Source organism: Oryx dammah, unplaced genomic scaffold (assembly GCF_014754425.2).
Source record: "Oryx dammah isolate SB20612 unplaced genomic scaffold, SCBI_Odam_1.1 HiC_scaffold_11208, whole genome shotgun sequence".
Classification (NCBI taxonomy): Eukaryota; Metazoa; Chordata; class Mammalia; order Artiodactyla; family Bovidae; genus Oryx; species Oryx dammah.
The window spans coordinates 92905-113656 of record NW_024080601.1 but is presented as its reverse complement, the minus strand read 5'-3'; the positions used below and the strand labels follow the sequence as shown (position 1 = coordinate 113656).

The 20752-nt window shown below is 46.4% G+C and overlaps 1 protein-coding gene across 1 annotated transcript in view; it reads right to left on the bottom strand.

The window, feature by feature from the left end:
* LOC120860853 (CUGBP Elav-like family member 6) overlaps positions 1–11757 on the bottom strand; it is a 28949-nt gene extending 17192 nt beyond the window's left edge. Inside the window, exons 1-2 of the mRNA XM_040236561.1 lie at positions 11496–11757; positions 7635–7717 (exon numbers count right to left, since the gene is read on the bottom strand). Coding sequence (XP_040092495.1) covers positions 7635–7717; positions 11496–11757 — 345 coding nt within the window. The remainder of the gene's footprint in view (positions 1–7634; positions 7718–11495) is intronic.
* Positions 11758–20752: the final 8995 nt, after the last annotated feature.

Sequence of the window (20752 nt, the reverse complement as noted above, 5' to 3'; positions counted from 1 at the left end):
CAAGCCCATCATTATTTTATTACTTCTTAAATAGATTCTAAGAATTTCTCTCTGGAGCCTAGAGTGATGAGCACATGTGACAGCGGTTTCCATGGCAGCTGCCTCCCCGGCTGGGTTTCTGGGGAGACGGAGCTCACTGGGGCTCTGGAGGATGCCCTTTCCCCTCCCCCGCTGCACCACTCTTTAATGGAGAGTGGGCATTAGGTGCTGCATAAACACGCCCCGTGGACCTGGCAGAGTGCAGGTCTCAGAGTCTGAGCACCTAGACTTTCCACCACTCAGCCAGGTTGTCAGTATTCTCAGAACTCTGAAGAGCCCTGAGCTGGGCCCTTCAGGGGAGACAGCAATGACCCTGGGACCCTGTCCTTAAAGGGTAAAATAATGCCACCATTTCCCAAGAGCCCACTATGTGCCAGGCCCTTCCTGGGGCACTGTATATACACCGTCTCTAAAATTCCTTCCAAACACTCTACAAGAGAATGTCATTGTTCCCATAGTACAGATGAGAAAGTTGAGGCTGGGGGAGGCTAAGTCACTTGTCTGAGATCACATGGTGATTGAGCTGGGATTTGCCCCCAGGTCTGTCTGACATTGAAGTCCATGATTTTCCCTTGAGTTGCTCAACTCTGTTCTGAAGACATGAACACAAATGAGGCACAGAGGGGCCAGGACCGGGGAGGAATACAAGGTGAAGTGCTGACTCCAGCTGGAGAGGCTGGCTCAGGGACGGCTTTGGGGAGCAGGCAGGGTTTGAGCTGGGTCTTGCAGCACTGGTGTCACTGGGCCATTATGGGAGGGGCAGGGCTGGAGGCTGAACATTCCAGATGGCTGGGGTATGGAGAAGGAGACGCAAGTCTGAAGGAGTAAGGGTTTCCAGGTGGGCACCTGACGTTGAGGGGGCTAGTGAGTGAAAGTTGCTCAGTCGTGTCCAACTCTTTGTGACCCCATGGACTACACAGTCCATGGAATTCTCCAGGCCAGAATACTGGAGTGGGTAGCCTTTCCCTTCTTCAGGGGATCTTTCCAACCCAGGGATTGAACCCAGGTCTCCCGCATTGCAGGCGGATTCTTTACCAGCTGAGCCACTAGGGGGCTAAGGTAGTACAAATTTCTCCCAGTCAGATAGATGTGGATTTAGATCCTGGCTTCATCAGTACAATTTACTTAAAGACTCTTAGCCTCAGTAGCCACATTAGTAAAAGGGGATTCATGATCCTACTTTGAAGGTGTGGTGAAAGTGACAAAAGCCAGATCTTAGTAGATACACCAGATGTAATACGTTTTTTGTTTGTTTTGTGTGTGTGTTTTAAATGGAAGGATATGAAATTGAAAAGTCAGAAGAAGCCAGATTGGGGCAGGCTGTAAAAACTATGATGAGGAAGTTTGTTGTATTTCAAAGGCAGCAGAGATCCAGGGAAGCAGGGGAAGAATCTGTCTTATGAAGGATCCCATGAACTGTCATTATGCAGAGAAAGGATTGAAAAGGGAAAAATTAGAGGCAGGAAGATCAGTGATACAGGTAAGGATTGAGGGTGACCTGGATCAGGGCAGAAGGAAATGGACAGATTCAAGAGATGTTGAGGAATAATGAACTGAACTAAAGTATTGGATATGGGGAATGAGGGAGAGGAGGAAATTCTGACTGACAGGTTTCTGGCTTAGGTGTTGGGGAAGTTGGTAGTTTGGCAGGTAGGAGGTGCAGGGCAGGAGCCCAAGGTGGTGATGACTGAGTTGGGAAAAGGAATGCTCCCCTAGGCTCTGACCTTCAGTCTCCACTGGGAAGTGGTCGGGGAGGGCATCTGGGATTTGGGTATGTTGTCTGTGACTGAAGGAGAAAGAGAGTTGCCCTCATGAGTTACCTGGGCAACCCTGCCCTGCTTCATTCCTTCCACAGCCAGGGGAGGGATGTGGGAATGGGGTGAAGTACCCACGATTCCCCTTTGAAGAAAAGGCATTGCCTCCTTGGTCAAGCACTTGTCATGGGACCTCAGGGGAGCTCTTGCCCTTGGCCCTTGAACACTTGTTCCCCTGAGTTTCCCAAGTCCAGGCCTATGTCTGCTTCAGGACCTAGCCCTGGAGGGGAAGTCAAGGGAGAGTATGTCAGAAAAAGGAGAGAACAACCCACTCCAGGTCATGGAATGCAGAAGGTCAGCAACAGCACAGACACACACTGGGTCCTGATCCTTCTGCCCCTGTGAGCAGCAAGGAAGGCCATACCTTACTCCTTCTCCCTGCTTGGCTTGCCTACAGTTCCTGCCTTTGGACTCCGCATCGCCTTCTTCAGACTCTTCTGTCCTGATGCTAACTATTCCCTCCACTCGGCACTCATGATACCCTCAGCCCCTTCCCCTCACTGTGGGAAGACTGTTTATTGGAACCTCTCCAAAGAAGGGGCTCCTGGTGGGTCTAAGAGAGGTGTCATGGGTACAAGAGAGAGCTGAGCAGATAAAAAGGAAACCACCACTGTCAGCACTTTGTTCCGCGTCACCCCCTTCCTCTAATTCAGTCCACTCCCGAGTCCCATTCGTTCTAGGGTCTGTATGGTTTTTCTGAACAGATCACAAGTCCATCCTCTCCTCCATCCCTGCCTCAACCCCAGCTCCAGGCCCGTGTCATATTCACCTGCACTCAAGCAACGGTGTCCAGAGGGTAACCTGCCTCCAGCAGTGCTTCCTCTCCACGCCAGCCTCACACCATATCCAGAGTGATCTTTTAATACCAGTCCCTCACTCTTCCCTGCGCCAAATGCACTCACAGTTCCCCATTGTAAAGCCCAATAAAGCCCAAGATCCTAAGACTGGGAGCCCGAACCTGTTGGTCGTGCCTCCCCTGTTGTCCTGTACATGTGATCCTCTCCATTCAGCTGGAGCCTTAGCCATCTCCACTGGATACCTTCCCTGCCGGTTCTCACACTGTCCCCAGGATTCCAGAAGTAGCCTTTATCTTTTAGGTTTCTAGGCCCTCAAACGTGATGATCATGATTCAGCTCAGATAGCAGCTCCGCCCTCTCCACTCCTGATGCTTCTTTTATGTGCCCAGAGGTAAACCCCACTGAGGTGCAGTGGGTTATTTCTGGGCTGGAAGCTCCTTGAAGGCAAAGGCGCCAGCTCACGCAATGAGCAGGCGCTGGCACATACAGTGCATCTGTGTGAGATACAGACAGGCAAGTTAGATACTGTGGACAAATTAGGAAGAATGTGCCCCAAAGTCCTATGATCATGAGCATGGCTGGGTCAACAGAGCATGGCTAGACTGCAGCCCGCATTTGCCTTTTTCACTCAAGCTCTTTCGTGCAGGACAAAACCTGCAAAAACAAGTGTACTCAGAGTTTGAAGGGGTGGATGCCCAGGGAAAAGGAGATTATGAGCATGAAGAGAGACAAGTGAGGGAGGGGGCACCTTCTGAAACCTGGAAGGCAGGCCCGAGGTCGGGCCTCACTTTCTCCAGGTGGATTCCGGAGCCTGAAGTGAGGCTGAAAGAAGCCGCTCCAGCTTCCTGGGGAAGAGGCTGCAGAAGCTGGAACAACCACTGAGGTCTGAAGGGAGTCCTGATTTGGGAGCCAAGCTTTAATAGGTGGTAGAGAGGGGCCGGGGGAGGTACCAGTTGGGCAGACACCATGAAATTTCTCCTAGGGGTTCAAGCTTTCTCTTTGAATTTGACCCAGCTTTTCCTAACCCCACAGTGACAGTGTGACTGTCTCCAGTAGGAGTCCAGATTGAAGTCTTGTCTCTGCTTCTCCAGCAGGTGGCAGGTGTGCCCAGGACCCTGAGCCTATAGGAAGCTGGGCACCTTCCCCCTCCATGCTGGTGGGCCCCAAGGCCAGGTGACTAAAGCTGCTGCTGCCCCTGGCAGGCCCAGAGGAAAGATGGATGGCTCGGCCAATGCTGGGGCTAGCCAACAAGGCCATCGATTTTCATTTAGGAGAATAATTAAATATTAATTTTCACTTTGTTAAGCTGAGGAGGGTGAATCAAGCCAATCCTGGCAGTATCAGAGGAAGTCAGGCCATGTTGGAAGCCTGAGGATGACAGGGTCAGAGGGGCCAGGTGTACCCAGTCATCGTCTGCTCTAGAACCTTTGACCCCTGTCTGCCACCAGCCTGGCTCAGGTAACAGTGCAGTGGCTAAGTGAATGAGTTCTGGAGCCTGACTACCCAGGCTCAAAGCCCTGATCTTCCCATCAGTAACTACCCGACCTTGGGCAAGTCACTTGTTCTCCATGACTCAATTTCCTCATCTATAAAATGTGAGTGCCATACCTTCTTCATAGAGGATTAAATGACTTTGAACGTGTCAAGTGCTAGGAACACTGTCGCTATCAATACCTGTTAGTTATTATTTCTCTTTTCCTTCCCAGAAATCACCCTAGTAGCATAGTGCTTCACTGTCCTGATCTCAGGTGCCCTCAGCTCAATAGAGTCCACCAGGTACCCCTTCAATTGGGGAGCCCTGTGGCTGGTTGAGGAGGGGATGTTTTTCTTTGGCTACCCCAGGTTTTAGCTGCAGCCTGTGGGATCTTTAGTTGCAGCATACGGATTCTTAGTTGTATTCAGAATCTAGTTCCCTGCATGCATGTGCATGCTAAGTTGCGTCAGTTGCGTCCGACTCTTTGTGATCCTATGGCCCACAGCCCACCAGACTCCTCTGTCCATTCAATTCTCCAGGCGAGAATATTGGAGTGGGTTGCCAGGCCTTCCTCCAGGGGATATTCCCAACCCAGGGATAGAACCAGAGTGTCCGACAGCTCCTGCGTTGGCAGGTGGGCTCTTGACCACTAGTGCCACCTGGGAAGCCCTGTAGTTCCCTGACCAGGGACCAAACCCAGATACCTGCGGGTTTTTGGTTTTTTTGTTTTTTTGCTATACAATAGGTCCTTGTTGATTATCCATTTTGAATATAGTAGTGTGTCCCAGCTATCCCTTTCCCCAGGCAACCGTAAGTTCACTGTCTAAATTTGTGAGTCTCTATTTTGTAGGTTCATTTATACCATTTCTTGTTAGATTCCACATATAAGGGATGTCATATGACATTTCTCTTTCTCTGTCTGACTTCCTTCACTCAGTGTGACACTCTCTAGGCCCATCCGTGTTGCTGCAAATGGCATGATTTCACTCTTTTTAACGGCTGAGTAATATTCCATTGTGTATCTGTGCCGTATCTTCCTTATACACTCCTCTGCTAGATCCTCTGCATTGGGAGCACAGAGTCGTAGCCACTGGGCCACCAGGGAAGTCCCTGGGGGGGATTTGTTCTCCCAGATTTCATCTTAATTTTTTTCAGTGTCTTCTGTTAGCTTTCAAGATAAAGTCCAAACCCTTCACCCTGGGATTCAAAGTTTCCGCTTCAACCATTGCCCTCTGTGGATCTTCTCTCTGGTCTGGCCTGTGCTCATGTGAGGACCCTCCTCTACACTCCCAGCCCCATTTCACACCCATCTGTTCCTCTTGTCTCTGCACCTTTACCATGATGTTTCCCATATATGGAGTCTTATCACTTGTCTCCCTGACTCTTAATTCTAGTGACAGAAGTCATTTACTCCCAAGGGTGGATCCATAATGACTTCTACTATCACTCCTAGTAATGCTGCTGTTACTACTACTACCATCAGCTAACCTGTACTGAATACTTACTTATGAGATTTGCACTTTATATGACTTAGTTTATTTAATTATTATAACAGCCCTACAAGCTCAATTTCACAGAGGAGGAAAGCCTAGGGTTAGAGCGGTAAAGACTTGCCCAAGGTCATAGAGTTAGTGAGTGGTAGGTCCTGGATTGACACCCAGGTCTGTCTAGCTCCAGAGCCTGCCTACAGAGGACTGGTGAGGGTGATAAGTTGGTGTGGTGGTGGTGGTGGTGGACTTTAGTTGCTAAGTGTTGTCTGACTCTTTGAGACCCCATGGACTGTACCCCTCCAGGCTCCTCTGTCCATGGGATTCTCCAGGCAAGAATACTGGAGTGGGTTGCCATTTCCTTCTCCAGGGGTATTCTCTACCCAGGGACTGAACCCAGGTCTCCTGCACTGCAGTCTGGTTCTTTACCACTGAGTCATCCAGGCAGCCCACGTTGGTGTTACTTGGCACTGAGCCTTCAAGAGCCAGGCTCAAGTTCCTTCACTTACAGGATTAGTTCTAGGACCTGACACCCCATTGACAGCTTGATCAGCTCTAAGTAAAGCTTGTCTTTTTTAAAAAATGTAATTTAATTTTCATATTTTGATTACACTATGCAGCTTGGAGGATTTTAATTCCTCAACCAGGGCTTGAACCTGGGACCTCAAGCAGTGAGTGTGGAGTGCTAACCATTAGACCACCAGAGAATTCTCTAAAGTTTGTTTTATTGCTGGAGGGCTCTGATGATGAGAAATGAATTCTTTATACTGAGCTGAAATTAATGTGGCTGTTTTTTATACCCCCACTGATCCTGGTCCTGCCCTACGGGGACACCCATAGAAAACCAAATCCTTCCTCAGGATCTGAAGGCGGGTACCTACCCCAGCAGTAATATGTATTGAGATCTTACTCTGTTCCAGGTACTTGCTAAGCCTCAGTTAATCCCAATAGTCCAGTGAGCTAAGCGTTAGCATTACTCACTCCCTATAGGTGAGGAATTGAAGCTCGAATGTCTAAGTAATGTATCTGAAGACACAGAAATGCTAAATGACAGAGTTGGGATTCAACTCCAGTCTGTGAGACTCAAAAACTAGTATTCGTAATTATTATGTTATGATGTCTCCCTATTGTAGCCCCCACTAAACCCTGTCCAGCTAAATATCCCTGATTCTTCAAATTATCATTCCACAATATATTTTATGTCCCTATACCATCCAAGCCTCTTTCTGGTAGGCTCATGACCCTCTTAATCCTGAGGCCTGGAATTGGATATATTCCCAGGTTTGGCCTGCCCAGGACAATAGCATTCTTGCTCTAGACATGTCACTCCTTGGACAAGAGAAACTGTGTAGTATGACTTGCTCTTGGTGAACCCTAGTTCACCAAGTGTTAGGAACACTAGTTCCTAACAATCACCACTTTCTTCCTTTAGCAGGAGGTCCTGCTTTGTTCTCTGCTCAGCGATTAGCCATTACCCAAGGCCATATCAAGTGCCACTAATGTACAGTGGCCTAGCTCCCTGTAGAATGAGGTCTCCCTTAACCTTGAGCTAAGTGTTTGGGGGTGTGGAAGGAAAGCAATCTTGGTGAGTCAAGACACCCAAAACAGCATTACAGGAAGAGGATCATCAAGGACCCCAGAACTCGAAGAAATGGGGTACCAGCCCAGCAGAGCCTCTCCCCTGTGGATCTGCAAATATACTCACACCGGTGACAAATGACACCTAACGCTATGATTTTAGCCAACATGGACGAATTCTAGCATAGCTCATAGTAATGCCTTTCCTAAAAGATGGGAATGGTACACTTGGCCCAAGAGTCTCAGGCCCATTTCTTTGGACCAGAAGACTGAATATAACATATAACCTGTAGCTGTTAAGGGTACAGGTAAGTCCTCTGCTAGAAAGATGACTCTTCTTCTAGTTCCTGATCCCAGCCCAGCCACCACATGCTGCTTTGGCAAGCACGTAGGGCATGTTCCCAGCCGGAGGTGGTTCCCACCCTCCCAGCCCTGGTGGACTTACCCCTGGCAGGGTCTTCTGCTCGTGCAGTGCACTCTGGGCCTTGAGAGCAGAGTCCCGGGCGCAGTAGGTGAGGAAGGCACAGCCTGGGGAGGAAGAGGCTGGCTCAGGGGTTTTCCTGAAACCCCCAGATACTCTTCCTTGAAAGACCCTATTACACTGACAAACTCAAGGCCATTCTTTCAACAAGGGTATTGCTTCTGAGAAGGCTTCTCTGCCTCCCACCTTCTCTGAAGGGAGGATCTTCATGCGCCCGTGTCACAGACTCTGGCTCGCTCACTCGCTCCTGGCCTTTTGCCTAGGGAACATGTGCACCCACACCCAATCACATATTCATGCAATCCCACATCTCCCCTCCCCACGCCAACCATAAATCCTGTTGGGGTTAAAACTCCCTAAGCCGCTTTGCCTTCAGCTTTAACCCCAACCTCCCCCTTCCTTTTTGGATTCATACTCCTAAAGTCTCTAAGAATCAGCCTCAATTTCTTCCCAACTCAGTTTCAGATGGGAGGAGACAGAAGAGGAGGAAGAAGGTTGGGAACCAAGCCCAGGACCCCACAACTCCTTCCCGATACCTCCTCCTAGTTTGAATCTAAGAAATGGATTGATTTGAGGCTTGGGAGATGGAACAGGTTTAAGGACATGCTATAGATAGGAGCTTCTAGGGACTTCCAGTCCTATCCAAAGTACTTGATCCATCAACCCTCCCAGGACTGCAGGACAGGGCCTCTTAAAGTGTTTTTATGCCCCATATCTGATGGGGCATAAAATCTGACTTCTCTAAAAGAATGAGTAGTTAAAGGGGGAGAGAAGGAGTCTAAGTTGAACCAAATGTTCAGTCCTACCCACTCTTTGTCCAGCCTCAGAACCTGTAGCATGCTAGGAAGCATAGGGCCAAGACTTCTGTTCCAAAAGTCATTGAACACTCACTTACTCAGAAAAGATTTATTGAATACTTACTTCTTATAGTGGTATATTATGATGGCTTGAAGGTAAAGTGATAACAAGACAGACACATTTCCTGCCCTCATGGGAATCATGTCAAGGATCATGAGGGAGACGTATCTAAGTCCACACAATTGAGGAATGAATGTCTCAAAGAACACACTGAGCTCTCAATAACAAAGGGGGGTTAACGTGATGGAAAGGGTAGTGATATTTCAAGCAGAGAGAATAGTACATATGAGGACTGAGTGAAGAATTCAGTGTGTTGGGGAAACAGATGGAAGGCCAGTATGGTTGAAGGTTGGTAACTGGGGGCAGATTGGCCAGAGAGGCATGCAGGGATCAGCTCATCTGTAACTTCAGTTTGATTTTGAATTTTGTCCTAAGAACAGTAGAGCGCCACTAAAGGGTTTTAAGCAGGGTTGTGACATTAGGTCTGTGTTTTCAAGAAGAGCCTTCTGAGTAAAGGAAGGAGAAAGACTAAAGGAAGAGAAAGTGGATGTGGGAAACCATTAGGAGCTTCGTGCAGTTTTCCACTTAGACCTCAGCAGACTGCAAAGGCAAATGGGAACATTTTATCCATTGTCTTCTATGTGGCTGTCCTCTTAAGGTGGGCAGATATCTGCCATTCACTGGGTTAAAGAGACCTTAGAGAACTCCTGGAACAACCACTTATCATATCAATAGGAAAATTGATGCCCAGAAAGTATGCCAGTGGTAGCACAGGGTTTGGAATCTCCAACTCCTAGGCTGAGCTTGTTTTCAAAGCACTGTGGCTGCCCCCTTCAGTATTCAGCCATCTAAAAGAAAATGAGTCACTCTGGCTTTTGGACGTCACTGTTGCTGGGGAGAAGGTGGAGAATATGTTGATTGGGAGACCCTCCCCATTGACCTTGCAAAGTAACCTTGCCTTCAAGAGTTGTGGGTTGATTTGGGGAAAAAAATCACCAAAACCTGATTCCGCTTACATCCCTGCTCCATCTTCCACCACCAAACCATATTAGCTGACGTCAGAACTGAGCAGGGCTGGGGCCCTGTCTGAAAGGCTCAAGGGCCTAGTTGCTGCCAAAAGGAGCCCTGTGTGGACAGGGAGTGGAAGAATGGAAGGATAAAAAGACAGAGAAACATGGCTTGAGGGACAGATGAATGGAAAAAAAACAAAACAGGAAGAATTAGAACTAAGTGGAGAGAGAGAAAGGATCAGGGAACAGTTCAGAGACTCTGATGGTGTTTGAGTGAGAAGAGTGAGAATTGAAGATAATCTATACACTTCCTTTACTACACAGATCCCTCAGCAAGACCAGCTTGTACTTACATACTGAAATAAATGTCTAAAAAATAAGACCATAAGTTGCTATGGATGGACTGGCAGTTGGCAACTGGACTGCATTAGAAGGGATCTGGGTGATATGGTCTTGTGGTTTCATGCCCCTTTAAAAATCACCCCACTCCAAAGGGTTTAAGATGCACTGCTACATAGCTGGTCCCGGATCCTCTATGGGCATTTTCCTGAAACTCCTACATTAGTGTGTCTAGGAACTCCCCAAAGCCTCTGAGTTGAAAAGGTGGCAGCCTGATTCCAGCTCTCAGCCCTTAGGAAAATACATGTAGCTGTTACCCAGGGCCCACCACTTCTGTCCTGGAAAGATCATGGAGGATAGTTGGAGACCCTCCCCTACTCCACAGATCCTGAAACTACAGCATGGTGAAGGTGGGGAGAGAAAAAGGTGATTCTTCTCAAATAATTTCCTTCCCGTGGCCATGTATGACATGTGACTCTGGCCATCTTACTCCAGCCCAGCCTGGACAGACTTTTCTGCATGTAAACAAGCCTCCTCCCTCTCCCTACAGGAAGAAAGAGGTGTGGCAGGACAGGACCATGGTGCCTGTCTCTTGAACAGGGCCTGGGAGAAGACCACTTTCTGCCTCTTCAACTTGACCCACCCTGAGGCTCTGGTCCACAGGTTCTGTTCTAGGACCAGCTTGTGAGGAAGGGAAAGCCATAAAGAGGATTGGGAGGCCATAAAGAGGATTGGGAAGGGACAAATATGTGGCACGGGAGTGAGGAGATTAGAGGGTAAAAGAAGTGTGGGTTCAGCTGAGAGGACACCTGAGATGTGGGGGATGAGGAAGCACAGATGGCTGGAGTTCCTGCTGAGGTCAGAGTCCTGGACTCAGATCAGAAGAAGGTAGTGTTGGGGTTCTGGATGGGAATGGAGAGACTGGGGCTATTCCTAAGCAAGAAGGTGGAATTTGGTGCTGAGAGCCTCCTGGGAAGGGAATTGGATTTTGTGGTTTAGTCGGGCCTGCATTCTGAAGAAGGCGAGAGTTTGGGTCTGTGGGATTTTAGGTTGGCAATCTGAATCAAAAAAAGGCTCCAGATGTTGCCAGGTCTTGGAGGCAAAAATGAGGGGTGCAAGTCCAAAATGTGTGTAAATGTGGTTATCCCTGAATGGGCTGGCACCAGGTTGGGGGTGGTGGGTGGTGATTCAGGAATGATTGGGTCCAGGGTTTGGGAGACTGAGGGTGTCAGAGACTTAGAAGGTGGAATAAGTTCCCAAATTCCTGGATTTGGGCTGTCTGATGGGAAAGATGGAGAGAAGTCCAGCTGAAAGGCGGAGACTGTTAGGATGTGAGAGCCGAGGGGTAGGGAGTTGGAGGTTAGAATAGAGAACACATCAGGGGGCCGGAGTGATGATCAGAAAGAAGGAGGGTGTCAGAAAATTCTGGGTTGAGGGTGATCCGGGAGAAAGACTGGGCTGAAGTGGGCTGGTACTGGACTGGTGTTGGACTGGCTCTAGGCAGGGCTTGGGTTGGGGCTGCAGTTGAGGCTGGGATTTGGGCTGGGCCTCGCTCTAATCGGATTGGGGCTGGGCTGGGCAGGGCTGGGCAGGGCTGGGCTGGGCTGACCCCGCGCACCTTTGTGGAGGCCGGTGAGCCGGTCCTTCAGCACCGTCAGCTCGTAGATGCGGCCGAACTCCTCGAACAGCGGCTTGAGGTCCTGCTCGTCCAAGCCCCGCGGGATCTGCCCCACGAAAAGCTTGATGGCGTCGTGGTCCTTCATGGGCACGGCAGGACCCGGGTTTAGCCCGCTCATGCCGATGCCGCTGTCCGCGGTGCTGAAACCCAGGCGCGGGCCGGGGCCGGCGGGCGGCGCAGACCCTCCGGGCGCCGCGGCCATATCCCCGCCCGGTCCGCCCTCCCGCCGGTCCCCGCCTGTCCCGCCGTCCCCTCCCTGGACCGGTGGAGAGGGCCGGGGGGGAGGGGGCGGGACCCAGGCGGAGAGGGCAGGGGGGGAGGCTGCACAGGGGGCGGGGTCCGGGTGGAGGGGCGTAGAAAGGGTGGGGCAGGCTGGAAGGGGGCGGGGCAGGGGGCGGGGCAGGCCCGGGCCGAGGCGGCGGGACGCTGGGGTCTGGCTTGAGGTCCCCGCGCGGCGCTCTCTGGGCTCCCGCCCGAGCTCTCCCGGAGCTGAGCCCCGAGCCCCAGCCCCTGTGTTTGATGACGTAAGGGCAGCTGGCCGCCGGGTCTACGCAAATGATTTGCATAATGAGGAAGCAACGGCCAATCAGAGATGGAGTTGACCGGGCTCGGCCGGGGGCGGGAGGGGCGGCTGGGCTCTAGCGCTCCTTCCTGCTCGCCATGGCAACCGGACCCTAGGATGCCCTGTGTCTGTCGAGTATGTGCGGGCGTGGCCGTGGATCGTGCGTGTGCGCCTTGGACAGCGTGAGGGGAAGTAGCTTTGTCATGCGTGGTAATGTCTGAGGGAGTCAGAGCTAACCCCTCTCCTCACACACCAGCACACACAGGCACACACTCCAATCACTGGAGCGTTTCCTGCGGGGGTGGATGGGGATTCCTCTTCTCCATTCCCACTACCGAAGCCAGTCCTCGGAGCAGATCCCACCCCGCCTATCACACAGCTCTCTCCTCAACAACTACCTTACGCACGAGACTCAAAACATTCGTCTCCCACGGATCCCACAAAAACTAAAAATAAAATTTTAAAGAAAGACAAAACAAAAACTCCAAAACACTCTTAGAACATGAATTCCTCCTCAGGAGAGTGAGGGAACTTATATAGCCATATTTGCTCACGCACCTAGTTCATCCTGATACTGTGAGCTCACGAGTGTTATCCTTTTTTCCCAGAAAAGGAAGCTGAGGGTCTGAGGGTCAAGGAGGTTAGGACCAAGCCGACCGCTAACATCTGCTGGGGCCAGGGCAAAAGAAGAAATGAAAATACACATACTGTGTGTCTAAATATTTAAAAGATATAAATCAAGTTACAAGTTGTTAAATATGTTTATTTCTTATTTCCGCAAATACTCCTTCATAATAAAAATGAAAAATATGTGTAAAACTTTAATATGATGGAAAGTTGGCAATATATCAGAGCTGATGGAATTTTTATTGTGCTTGCTTATGTCTGAGTATTCTCTTGATGGGTCAGTGATATTTGGACACAAGTAGTACAATAAAGATAAATAATTCATAAGATATGTTTATTTCATAATTTTTTCTTGCCTTCTTTCATTAAAATTGCTAATCTGTCTTAATTGATGACTGTTCAAGAGCAGCAGTAGCAACTGGAATCAACAAAAATGTTGTTACAATATTCAAATTCAGAAATAAAAATTAAAAAAAATTTTTTTTTACTTTTAGTAAAAGTTATTCTTTGTAATTACCTGATTATGGAATGGTTACCAGAATATTTGTTTCACTGAGCTTGATGTATTTTTTCTAATTTCTTTGAAACTTTCTCTACAAGTCTATTTTTTAGTTTTCAACTGTTCGGAGAATTTTCCTGTTGTCTGTCTTTTATGGACTTCTAGTTTGAGAACATAGCCTGTACAATTTCAGTTATTTTACATTTGTTGAGGTTTTGTGATCCTCAGAATATGATCTATCTTGGTAAATGCTTCGTTGGTGACTGAAAAGAATATTTTCAACAGTATATTCTGCTGTAACTGGATGGAGTGTTCGGTAAATGCTGATTAGATCCTGTTGGTTGGTGGTGGTGTTGAGTTCTCTGTCTTTGCTGACTTTATGTCTACTTGTTTTCTCAACTGTTGAGAGAGGGGTAAGTCTCTCTCAACAGTTTAAGTCTAAAACTGTAATTGTGAATTTATTTCTCCTTCCAGTTCTATTAGTTTTTGCTTCACATATGTTGCAGTTCTCTTGGTTGGTACATACACATTTAGGATTGCTATGTCTTTCTGGTGGATTGACTCTTTTATCATTATGTAATGTCAATGATTATATTCTTTGCAGCCAAAGATGGAGACGCACTATACAGTCAGCAAAAACAAGACTAGGAGCTGACTGTGGCTCAGACCATGAGCTCCTTATTGCCAAATTCAGACTTAAATTGAAGAACGTAGGGAAAACTACTAGACCATTCAGGTATGACCTAAATCAAATCCCTTATGATTATACAGTGGAAGTGACAACTAGATTCAAGGGATTAGATCTGAGAGACAGAGTGCCTGAAGAACTATGGACAGAAGTTCATGACATTGCACAGAAGGCAGTGATCAAGACCATCTGCAAGAAAAAGAAATGCAAAAAGGAAAAATGGTTGTCTGAGGAGGCCTTACAAATAGCTGAGAAAAGAAGAGAAGCTAAAGGCAAAGGAGAAAAGGAAAGATATACCCATTTGAATGCAGAGTTCCAAAGAATAGCCAGGAGAGATAAGAAAGCCTTCCTCAGTGATCAATGCAAAGAAATAGAGGAAAACAACAGAGTGGGGAAAACTAGAGATCTCTTCCAGAAAATAAGAGATTCCAAGGGAACATTTCATGCAAAGATGGGCACAATAAAGGACAGAAATGGTATGGACCTAACAGAAGCAGAAGATATTAAGAGGAGGTGGCAACAATACACAGAAGAACTATACAAAAAAGATCTTCATGATCCAGATAACCACAATGATGTGATCACTCACCCAGAGCCAGACATCCTGGAATGCAAAGTCAAGTGGACCTTAGGAAGCATCACTACAAACAAAGCTAGTGGAAATGATGGAATTCCAGTTGAGCTATTTCAAATCCTAAAAGATGATGCTGTGAAAGTGCTGCACTCAATATGCCAGCAAATTTGGAAAACACAGCAGTGGCCACAGGACTGGAAAAGGTCAGTTTTCATTCCAATCCCAAAGAAAGGCAATGCCAAAGAATGTTCAAACTACCGTACAATTGCACTCATTTCATACGCTAGCAAAGTAATGCTCAAAATTCTCCAAGCCAGGCTTCAACAGTATGTGAACTGAGAACTTCCAGATGTTCAAGCTGAATTTAGAAAAGGCAGAGGAACCAGAGATCAAATTGCCAACATCTGTTGGATCATCAAAAAAGCAAGAGATTTCCAGAAAAACATCTACTTCTGCTTTATTGACTATGCCAAAGCCTTTGACTGTGTGGATCACTATAAACTGTGGAAAATTCTGAAAGAGATGGGAATACTAGACACCTTACCTACCGCCTGAGAAATCTGTATGCAGGTCAATAAACAATAGTTAGAACTGGACATGGAACAACAGACTAATTCCAAATTGGGAAAGAAGTATGTCAAGGTTGTATATTGTCACCCTGCTTGTTTAACTTGTATGCAGAGTACATCATGTGAAATGCCAGGCTGGATGAAGCACAAGCTGGAATCAAGATTGCCAGGAGACATATCAATAACTTCAGATATGCAGATGACACCACCCTTATGGCAGAAAATGAAGAAGAACTAAAGAGCCTCTTGATGAAACTGAAAGAGGAGAGTGAAGAAGTTGGCTTAAAACTCAACATTCAGAAAACCAGGATCATGGCATCCAGTCCCATCACTTCACGGCAAATAGATGGGGAAACAATGGAAACAGTGTCAGACTTTATTTTGGGGGGCTCCAAAATCACTGCAGATGGTGACTGCAGCCATGAAATTAAAAGATGCTTGCTCCTTGGAAGAAAAGCTATGACCAAACTAAATAGCATATTAAAAAGCAGAGACATTACTTTGCCAACAAAGGTCTGTCTCATCAAAGCTATGCTTTTTCCAGTAGTCATGTATGGATATGAGAGTTGCACTATAAAGAAAGCTGAGTGCAGAAGAATTAATGCTTTTTAACTGTGGTGTTGGAGAAGACCTGAGAGTCCCTTGGACTGCAAGGAGATCAAAACAGTCAATTCTAAGGGAAATCAGTCCTAAATATTCACTGGAAGGACTGATGTTGAAGCTGAAACTCCAATACTTTAGCCACCTGATATGAAGAACTGACTCATTGGAAAAGACCCTGATTCTGGGAAAGATTGAGGGCAAGAGGAGAAGGGGATGACAGAGGATGAGATGGTTGGATGGCATCACTGACTCAATGGACATGAGTTTGAGCAAGCTCCGGGAGTTGATGAGGGACAGGGAAACCTGGCCTGTTGGAATCCATGGGGTCGCAAAGAGTTGGACACAAGTGAACAACTGAACTGAACTGAATGTCATTCTCTGTTCTTGACAAGTTTCTTACTTTGAGATCTGCTTTATCTGACATTAATATAGCCATGCCTGATTTATTTTTGGTTAATGTTTACATAGTATATCATTCTCTATCCTTTTTTTTCAACCTACTTGTCCTGTTATATTTGATGTGACAGCATATGGTTGCGTGTCATGGTCTTTGTAGACTGGGACCTAGGGACTGGAGTTGACAAGAAGGATGCAGGGGACCCAAGTCTCAAGTGAAACAAGGGTGCTTTATTTGCAGAAAAGCATGTTTATATATCTTCATACAAGGCAGCTTTAGGCAGTAAAAAAAATTGAGCAAAAACAAAGCCAAGCAAATAACAATCTTCAAAGGGCCAGAAAGCATTTCATATCCTGAGTAAGAGGGGCATAACTGAATAAATTTCATTTGAGTAAGAATGGCAACCCACTCCAGTGTTCTTGCCTGGAGAATCCCAGAGACGGAGGAGCCTGGTGGGCTGCCATCTATGGGGTCGCACAGAGTCGGACACGACTGAAACGAATTAGCAGCAGCAGCAGCAAGGTCGCTGAAGCGAGTTACTGAAAGGAATCCAAGAAGGTGCCCCTTCTCATGATCTCAGTCCTGAGAACTGTGTGCAGCTCTGCTCGCTCCTGTTTCCCAGGAACTGATAAGGAATAGTGAGTCCTTGAAAAACGGCACACAAAAGAACAACATATTGGATCCCTTAAAGTTGAATGTCCCCTGACAGTTGGGTCATTTTTTAAATTTCAGTTCAGTTCAGTTCAGTCGCTCAGTTGTGTCCGACTTTTTGCGACCCCATGAATTGCAGCACGCCAGGCCTCCCTGTCCATCACCAACTCCCGGAGTTCACTCAGACTCATGTCCATCGAGTCCATGATGCCATCCAGCCATCTCATCCTCTGTCGTCCCCTTCTCCTCCTGCCCCCAATCCCTCCCAGCATCAGAGTCTCTTCCAATGAGTCAGCTCTTCACATGAGGTGGACAAAGTACTGGAGTTTCAGCTTTAGCATCATTCCTTCCAGAGAAATCCCCGGTCTCATCACCTACAGAATGGACTGGTTGGATCTCCTCACAGTCCAAGGGACTCTAAAGAGTCTTCTCCAACACCACAGTTCAAAAACATCAATTCTTCCACGCTCAGCCTTCGTCACAGTCCAACTCTCACATCCATACATGACCACTGGAAAAACCGTAGCCTTGGCTAGACGGACCTTTGTTGGCAAAGTAATGTCTCTGCTTTTTAAATTTAGGTAATCAATTTTTGTCTTTTAATTGTTGTATTTAGACCATTTACATTTAATATAGTTATCGATATACTAGGGTTTTAAATCTGCCACCTAATTTTCTGTCTTCTTTTTGTTCCCTCTGCTCTTCATTTCTCTATTTTCTTTTTTCAATCTTCCTTAGGATTAATTGTTCCTTATTTAGGTACACTGTAAATACACATCAAAGTTTACTTGTATTGACATTTTACCAGTTCAAGTGAAGTATAGAAAATCTACCTACCTTTAAGTCCCTTTGTGTGTGTTAGTCACTCAGTTGTGTCCAACTCTTTGTGATTCCATGGACTATAGCCCACCAGGCTCCTCTGTGCATGGGGTTTTCCAGGCAAGAATACTGGAGTGGGTAGCCATTCCCTTCTCCAGGGGATCTACCCAACCCAGGGATCAAACCTGGGTCTCCCATATTGCAGGCATATTCTTTATACTATCTCAGCCACCAGGGAAGCCATAATTCATCTTCCCTCATTTATAATTGTCATAACTATGTCTTCTATACACTTTGAAAACCACGTCAATATTATTCAAAAACAATTTTCTCTTGGAAAACCCAGAGGAACAGTAAAAACCTACTATATTTACCTGTATTTTCACCTTTTAAAGTTTTTATTTTATATTTTATTTATTCCTCTTTTGACCATACCATGCAGCATGTGGGATCTTAGTTCCTACACCAGGGATTGAACCCATCCCTCCTGCATTGGGAGTGAGTATGGAGTCTTAGCCACTGGACCACCAGGGAAGTCCCTCCTATGTTTTCATCTTTCCATTGTGTTTTCTCTCATTCCAGATAGTCTAAAATTCCTTCTTTTATCATTTCCTTTGCATTTTCATAACTTTGTTAACCCTTCTTTTAAGGCAGTTGCCCTGGTGACAAATTCCCTAAGTTACCCTTCATCTGAAAATATCTATTTTTTAACTATTAAAAAAATTTATTTATTTGGCTGGACCAAGTCTTAGTTGCAGCATGTAGGATCTTTACCTGTGGCATGCAGACTCTTAGTTGCAGTATGTGGGATCTAGTTCCCTGATGGAGGATCAAACCTGGGCCCTGCATTGGGAGCACAGAGTCTTAGCCACTGGGCCACCAGGGAAGTCCCTGAAAATATTTTGATTTCCCCTCATTCCTGAAGGATATTTTTGCTGAATATAGGATTCTAGCTTGACAGTTATTTTCTTTCAGCATATAAAACACGTGCCAATTTTTTATGGCCTCCACAATTTCTGGTGAGAAATCTGTTGTCTGTCATTTGAATTATTTTTCTCTGATAGGTAAGTTGCCATTTCTTTCTCACTACTTTTACGATACTATCTTTGTCTTTAGTTTTCAGAAGTTTGATTATGAGGTGTTTTGAAGTAGATTTCTTTGGCATTATCCTGTTTGGAATTTGCTAAATTTGGGTAGTTTTCAGCTATTCAAGGACCTTTTCATCCCCTTCCTCTTTTACCTTTTTCTTCAGAACTATGATCTTTTGTTAATCCCATAGGTCCCTGAAAGAAAAGTGAAAGTGAAGTCGCTCAGCCATGTCTGACTCTTTGCGACCCCGTGGACTGTAGCCTACCAGGCTCTTCCATCCATGGGATTTTCCAGGCAAGAGTGCTGGAATGGATTGCCATTTCCTTCTCCAGGGGATCTTCCCGACCCAGGGATCAAACCCGGATCTCCCGCAGTGCAGGCAGACTCTTTACCGTCTGAGCCACCAGGGAAGCCCATAGGTCCCTGAGGCACTGTTAAATTTTTTTAAGTCTATTTTCTCTCTGTTGTTTAGATTTGGTAAGTTCTTTTCTACCTTCAAGTTCACTGATTCTTTCCTCTGCATTCTGGTGTCAAGCCTATCTAGTGAGTTTTTCATTTTGGTTGTTGTATTTTTCATTTCTAAAATTTCTCTGTTCAGTTCAGTTCAGTCGCTCAGTTGTGTCTGACTCTTTGTGACGCCATGGACTCCAGCAGCCCAGGCTTCCCTGTCCATCACCAACTCCCAGAGCTTGCTGAAACTCATGTCCATCGAGTCAGTGATGCCATCCTCTGTCATCCCCTTCTCCTCACACCTTCAATCTTGCCCAGCATCAGGGTCTTTTCCAATGAGTTGGGCTCTTCACATCAGGTGACCAAAGTATTGGAGCTTCAGCTTCAGCATCAGTCCTTCCAATTAATATTCAGAACTGATTTCCTTTACAGCTGACTGGTTTGATTTCCTTGCAATCCAAGGGACTCTCAAGAGGCTTCTACAACACCACAGTTCAAAAGCATGAATTCTTCTAACATTTCTACTTTGTCCTTATTTATATCTTCTATTTCTCAGCTGAGACATCCTATTTTTCCTATTTCAAGGGTGTTTGTACATTAAGTCTCCTACATATGAACCTCCAAATTGTGAACTTTTGAATATGCAAACATATTATAAACCTATTATAGTACTATAGAGCCAACTGTTAGTTGGGTACCCAGGCCAATTTTGTTGGAGTTACAAACACACCATTGGAATGGAATTCATTTGTATATAGGAGACTTACTGTATTTGTTTGGTGAAGCATTTTATAATGGCTGCTTTAACATCTTTGATAGATAATTCCAATATGTGTGTCATCTTAGTGTTAGTGCCTATTATTGCCCTCTGGATGTGTTATTGTGAAACTCTGAATATTTAAATTTTCTATTTTAGCAGATCTCTGACCCTACACTAGTTGAGAAACAGAGACACAGCCTTGTTACTGACACATTTCATTTCAAGTGTCCTGCTAAAGCTCTGCTGCTGCTGCTGTTGTTTAGCTACTAAATCATGTCCATCTCTCTTTGACCCCATGGACTGCAGCATGACAGGCCTCCCTGTCGTTCACTATGTCCCAGAGTTTGCCCAAGTTCATGTCCATTTAATAGTGATGCTATTCAACCCTCTCATCCTCTGCTGTCCTCTTCTCCTTTTGCCTTCAATCTTCCCCAGCATCAGGGTCTTTTCCAATCAGTTGGCTGTTCACATCAGGTGGTCAGAGTATTGGAGCTTTACCTTCAGCATCTGTCCTTCCTATGAATATTCAGGGCTGATTTCCTTTAGGACTGACTGGTTCAATCTCTTTGCTGTAGAAGGAGATCTCTGCTGAAACCACCCTAAATTGAAGGAAAGGTGGTCTCATTACTACTGGTTGGAAATTTCCAGGTGTGCCCCTTTGACACCATTCCAACAAGGAGGGAGAGGAGACCCACTGAATCCACAGAAAGGGAATTTGTTAATGTTGGGTGGGGTTGAAAGTCCTAACTCTGCTTTTGACCTTCTCTGATGCTACTTTGGTGGCAGGGAGAAGACGGACTGGACTAGCTTGTTGCAGCCACAGCCAAACTAATTGAATCAGACTTGCTGGGATGGGACCTAGGCATAAGTGTGTTTTAAACCTGTCCTGTTGATTCCAAAGTGCTTACA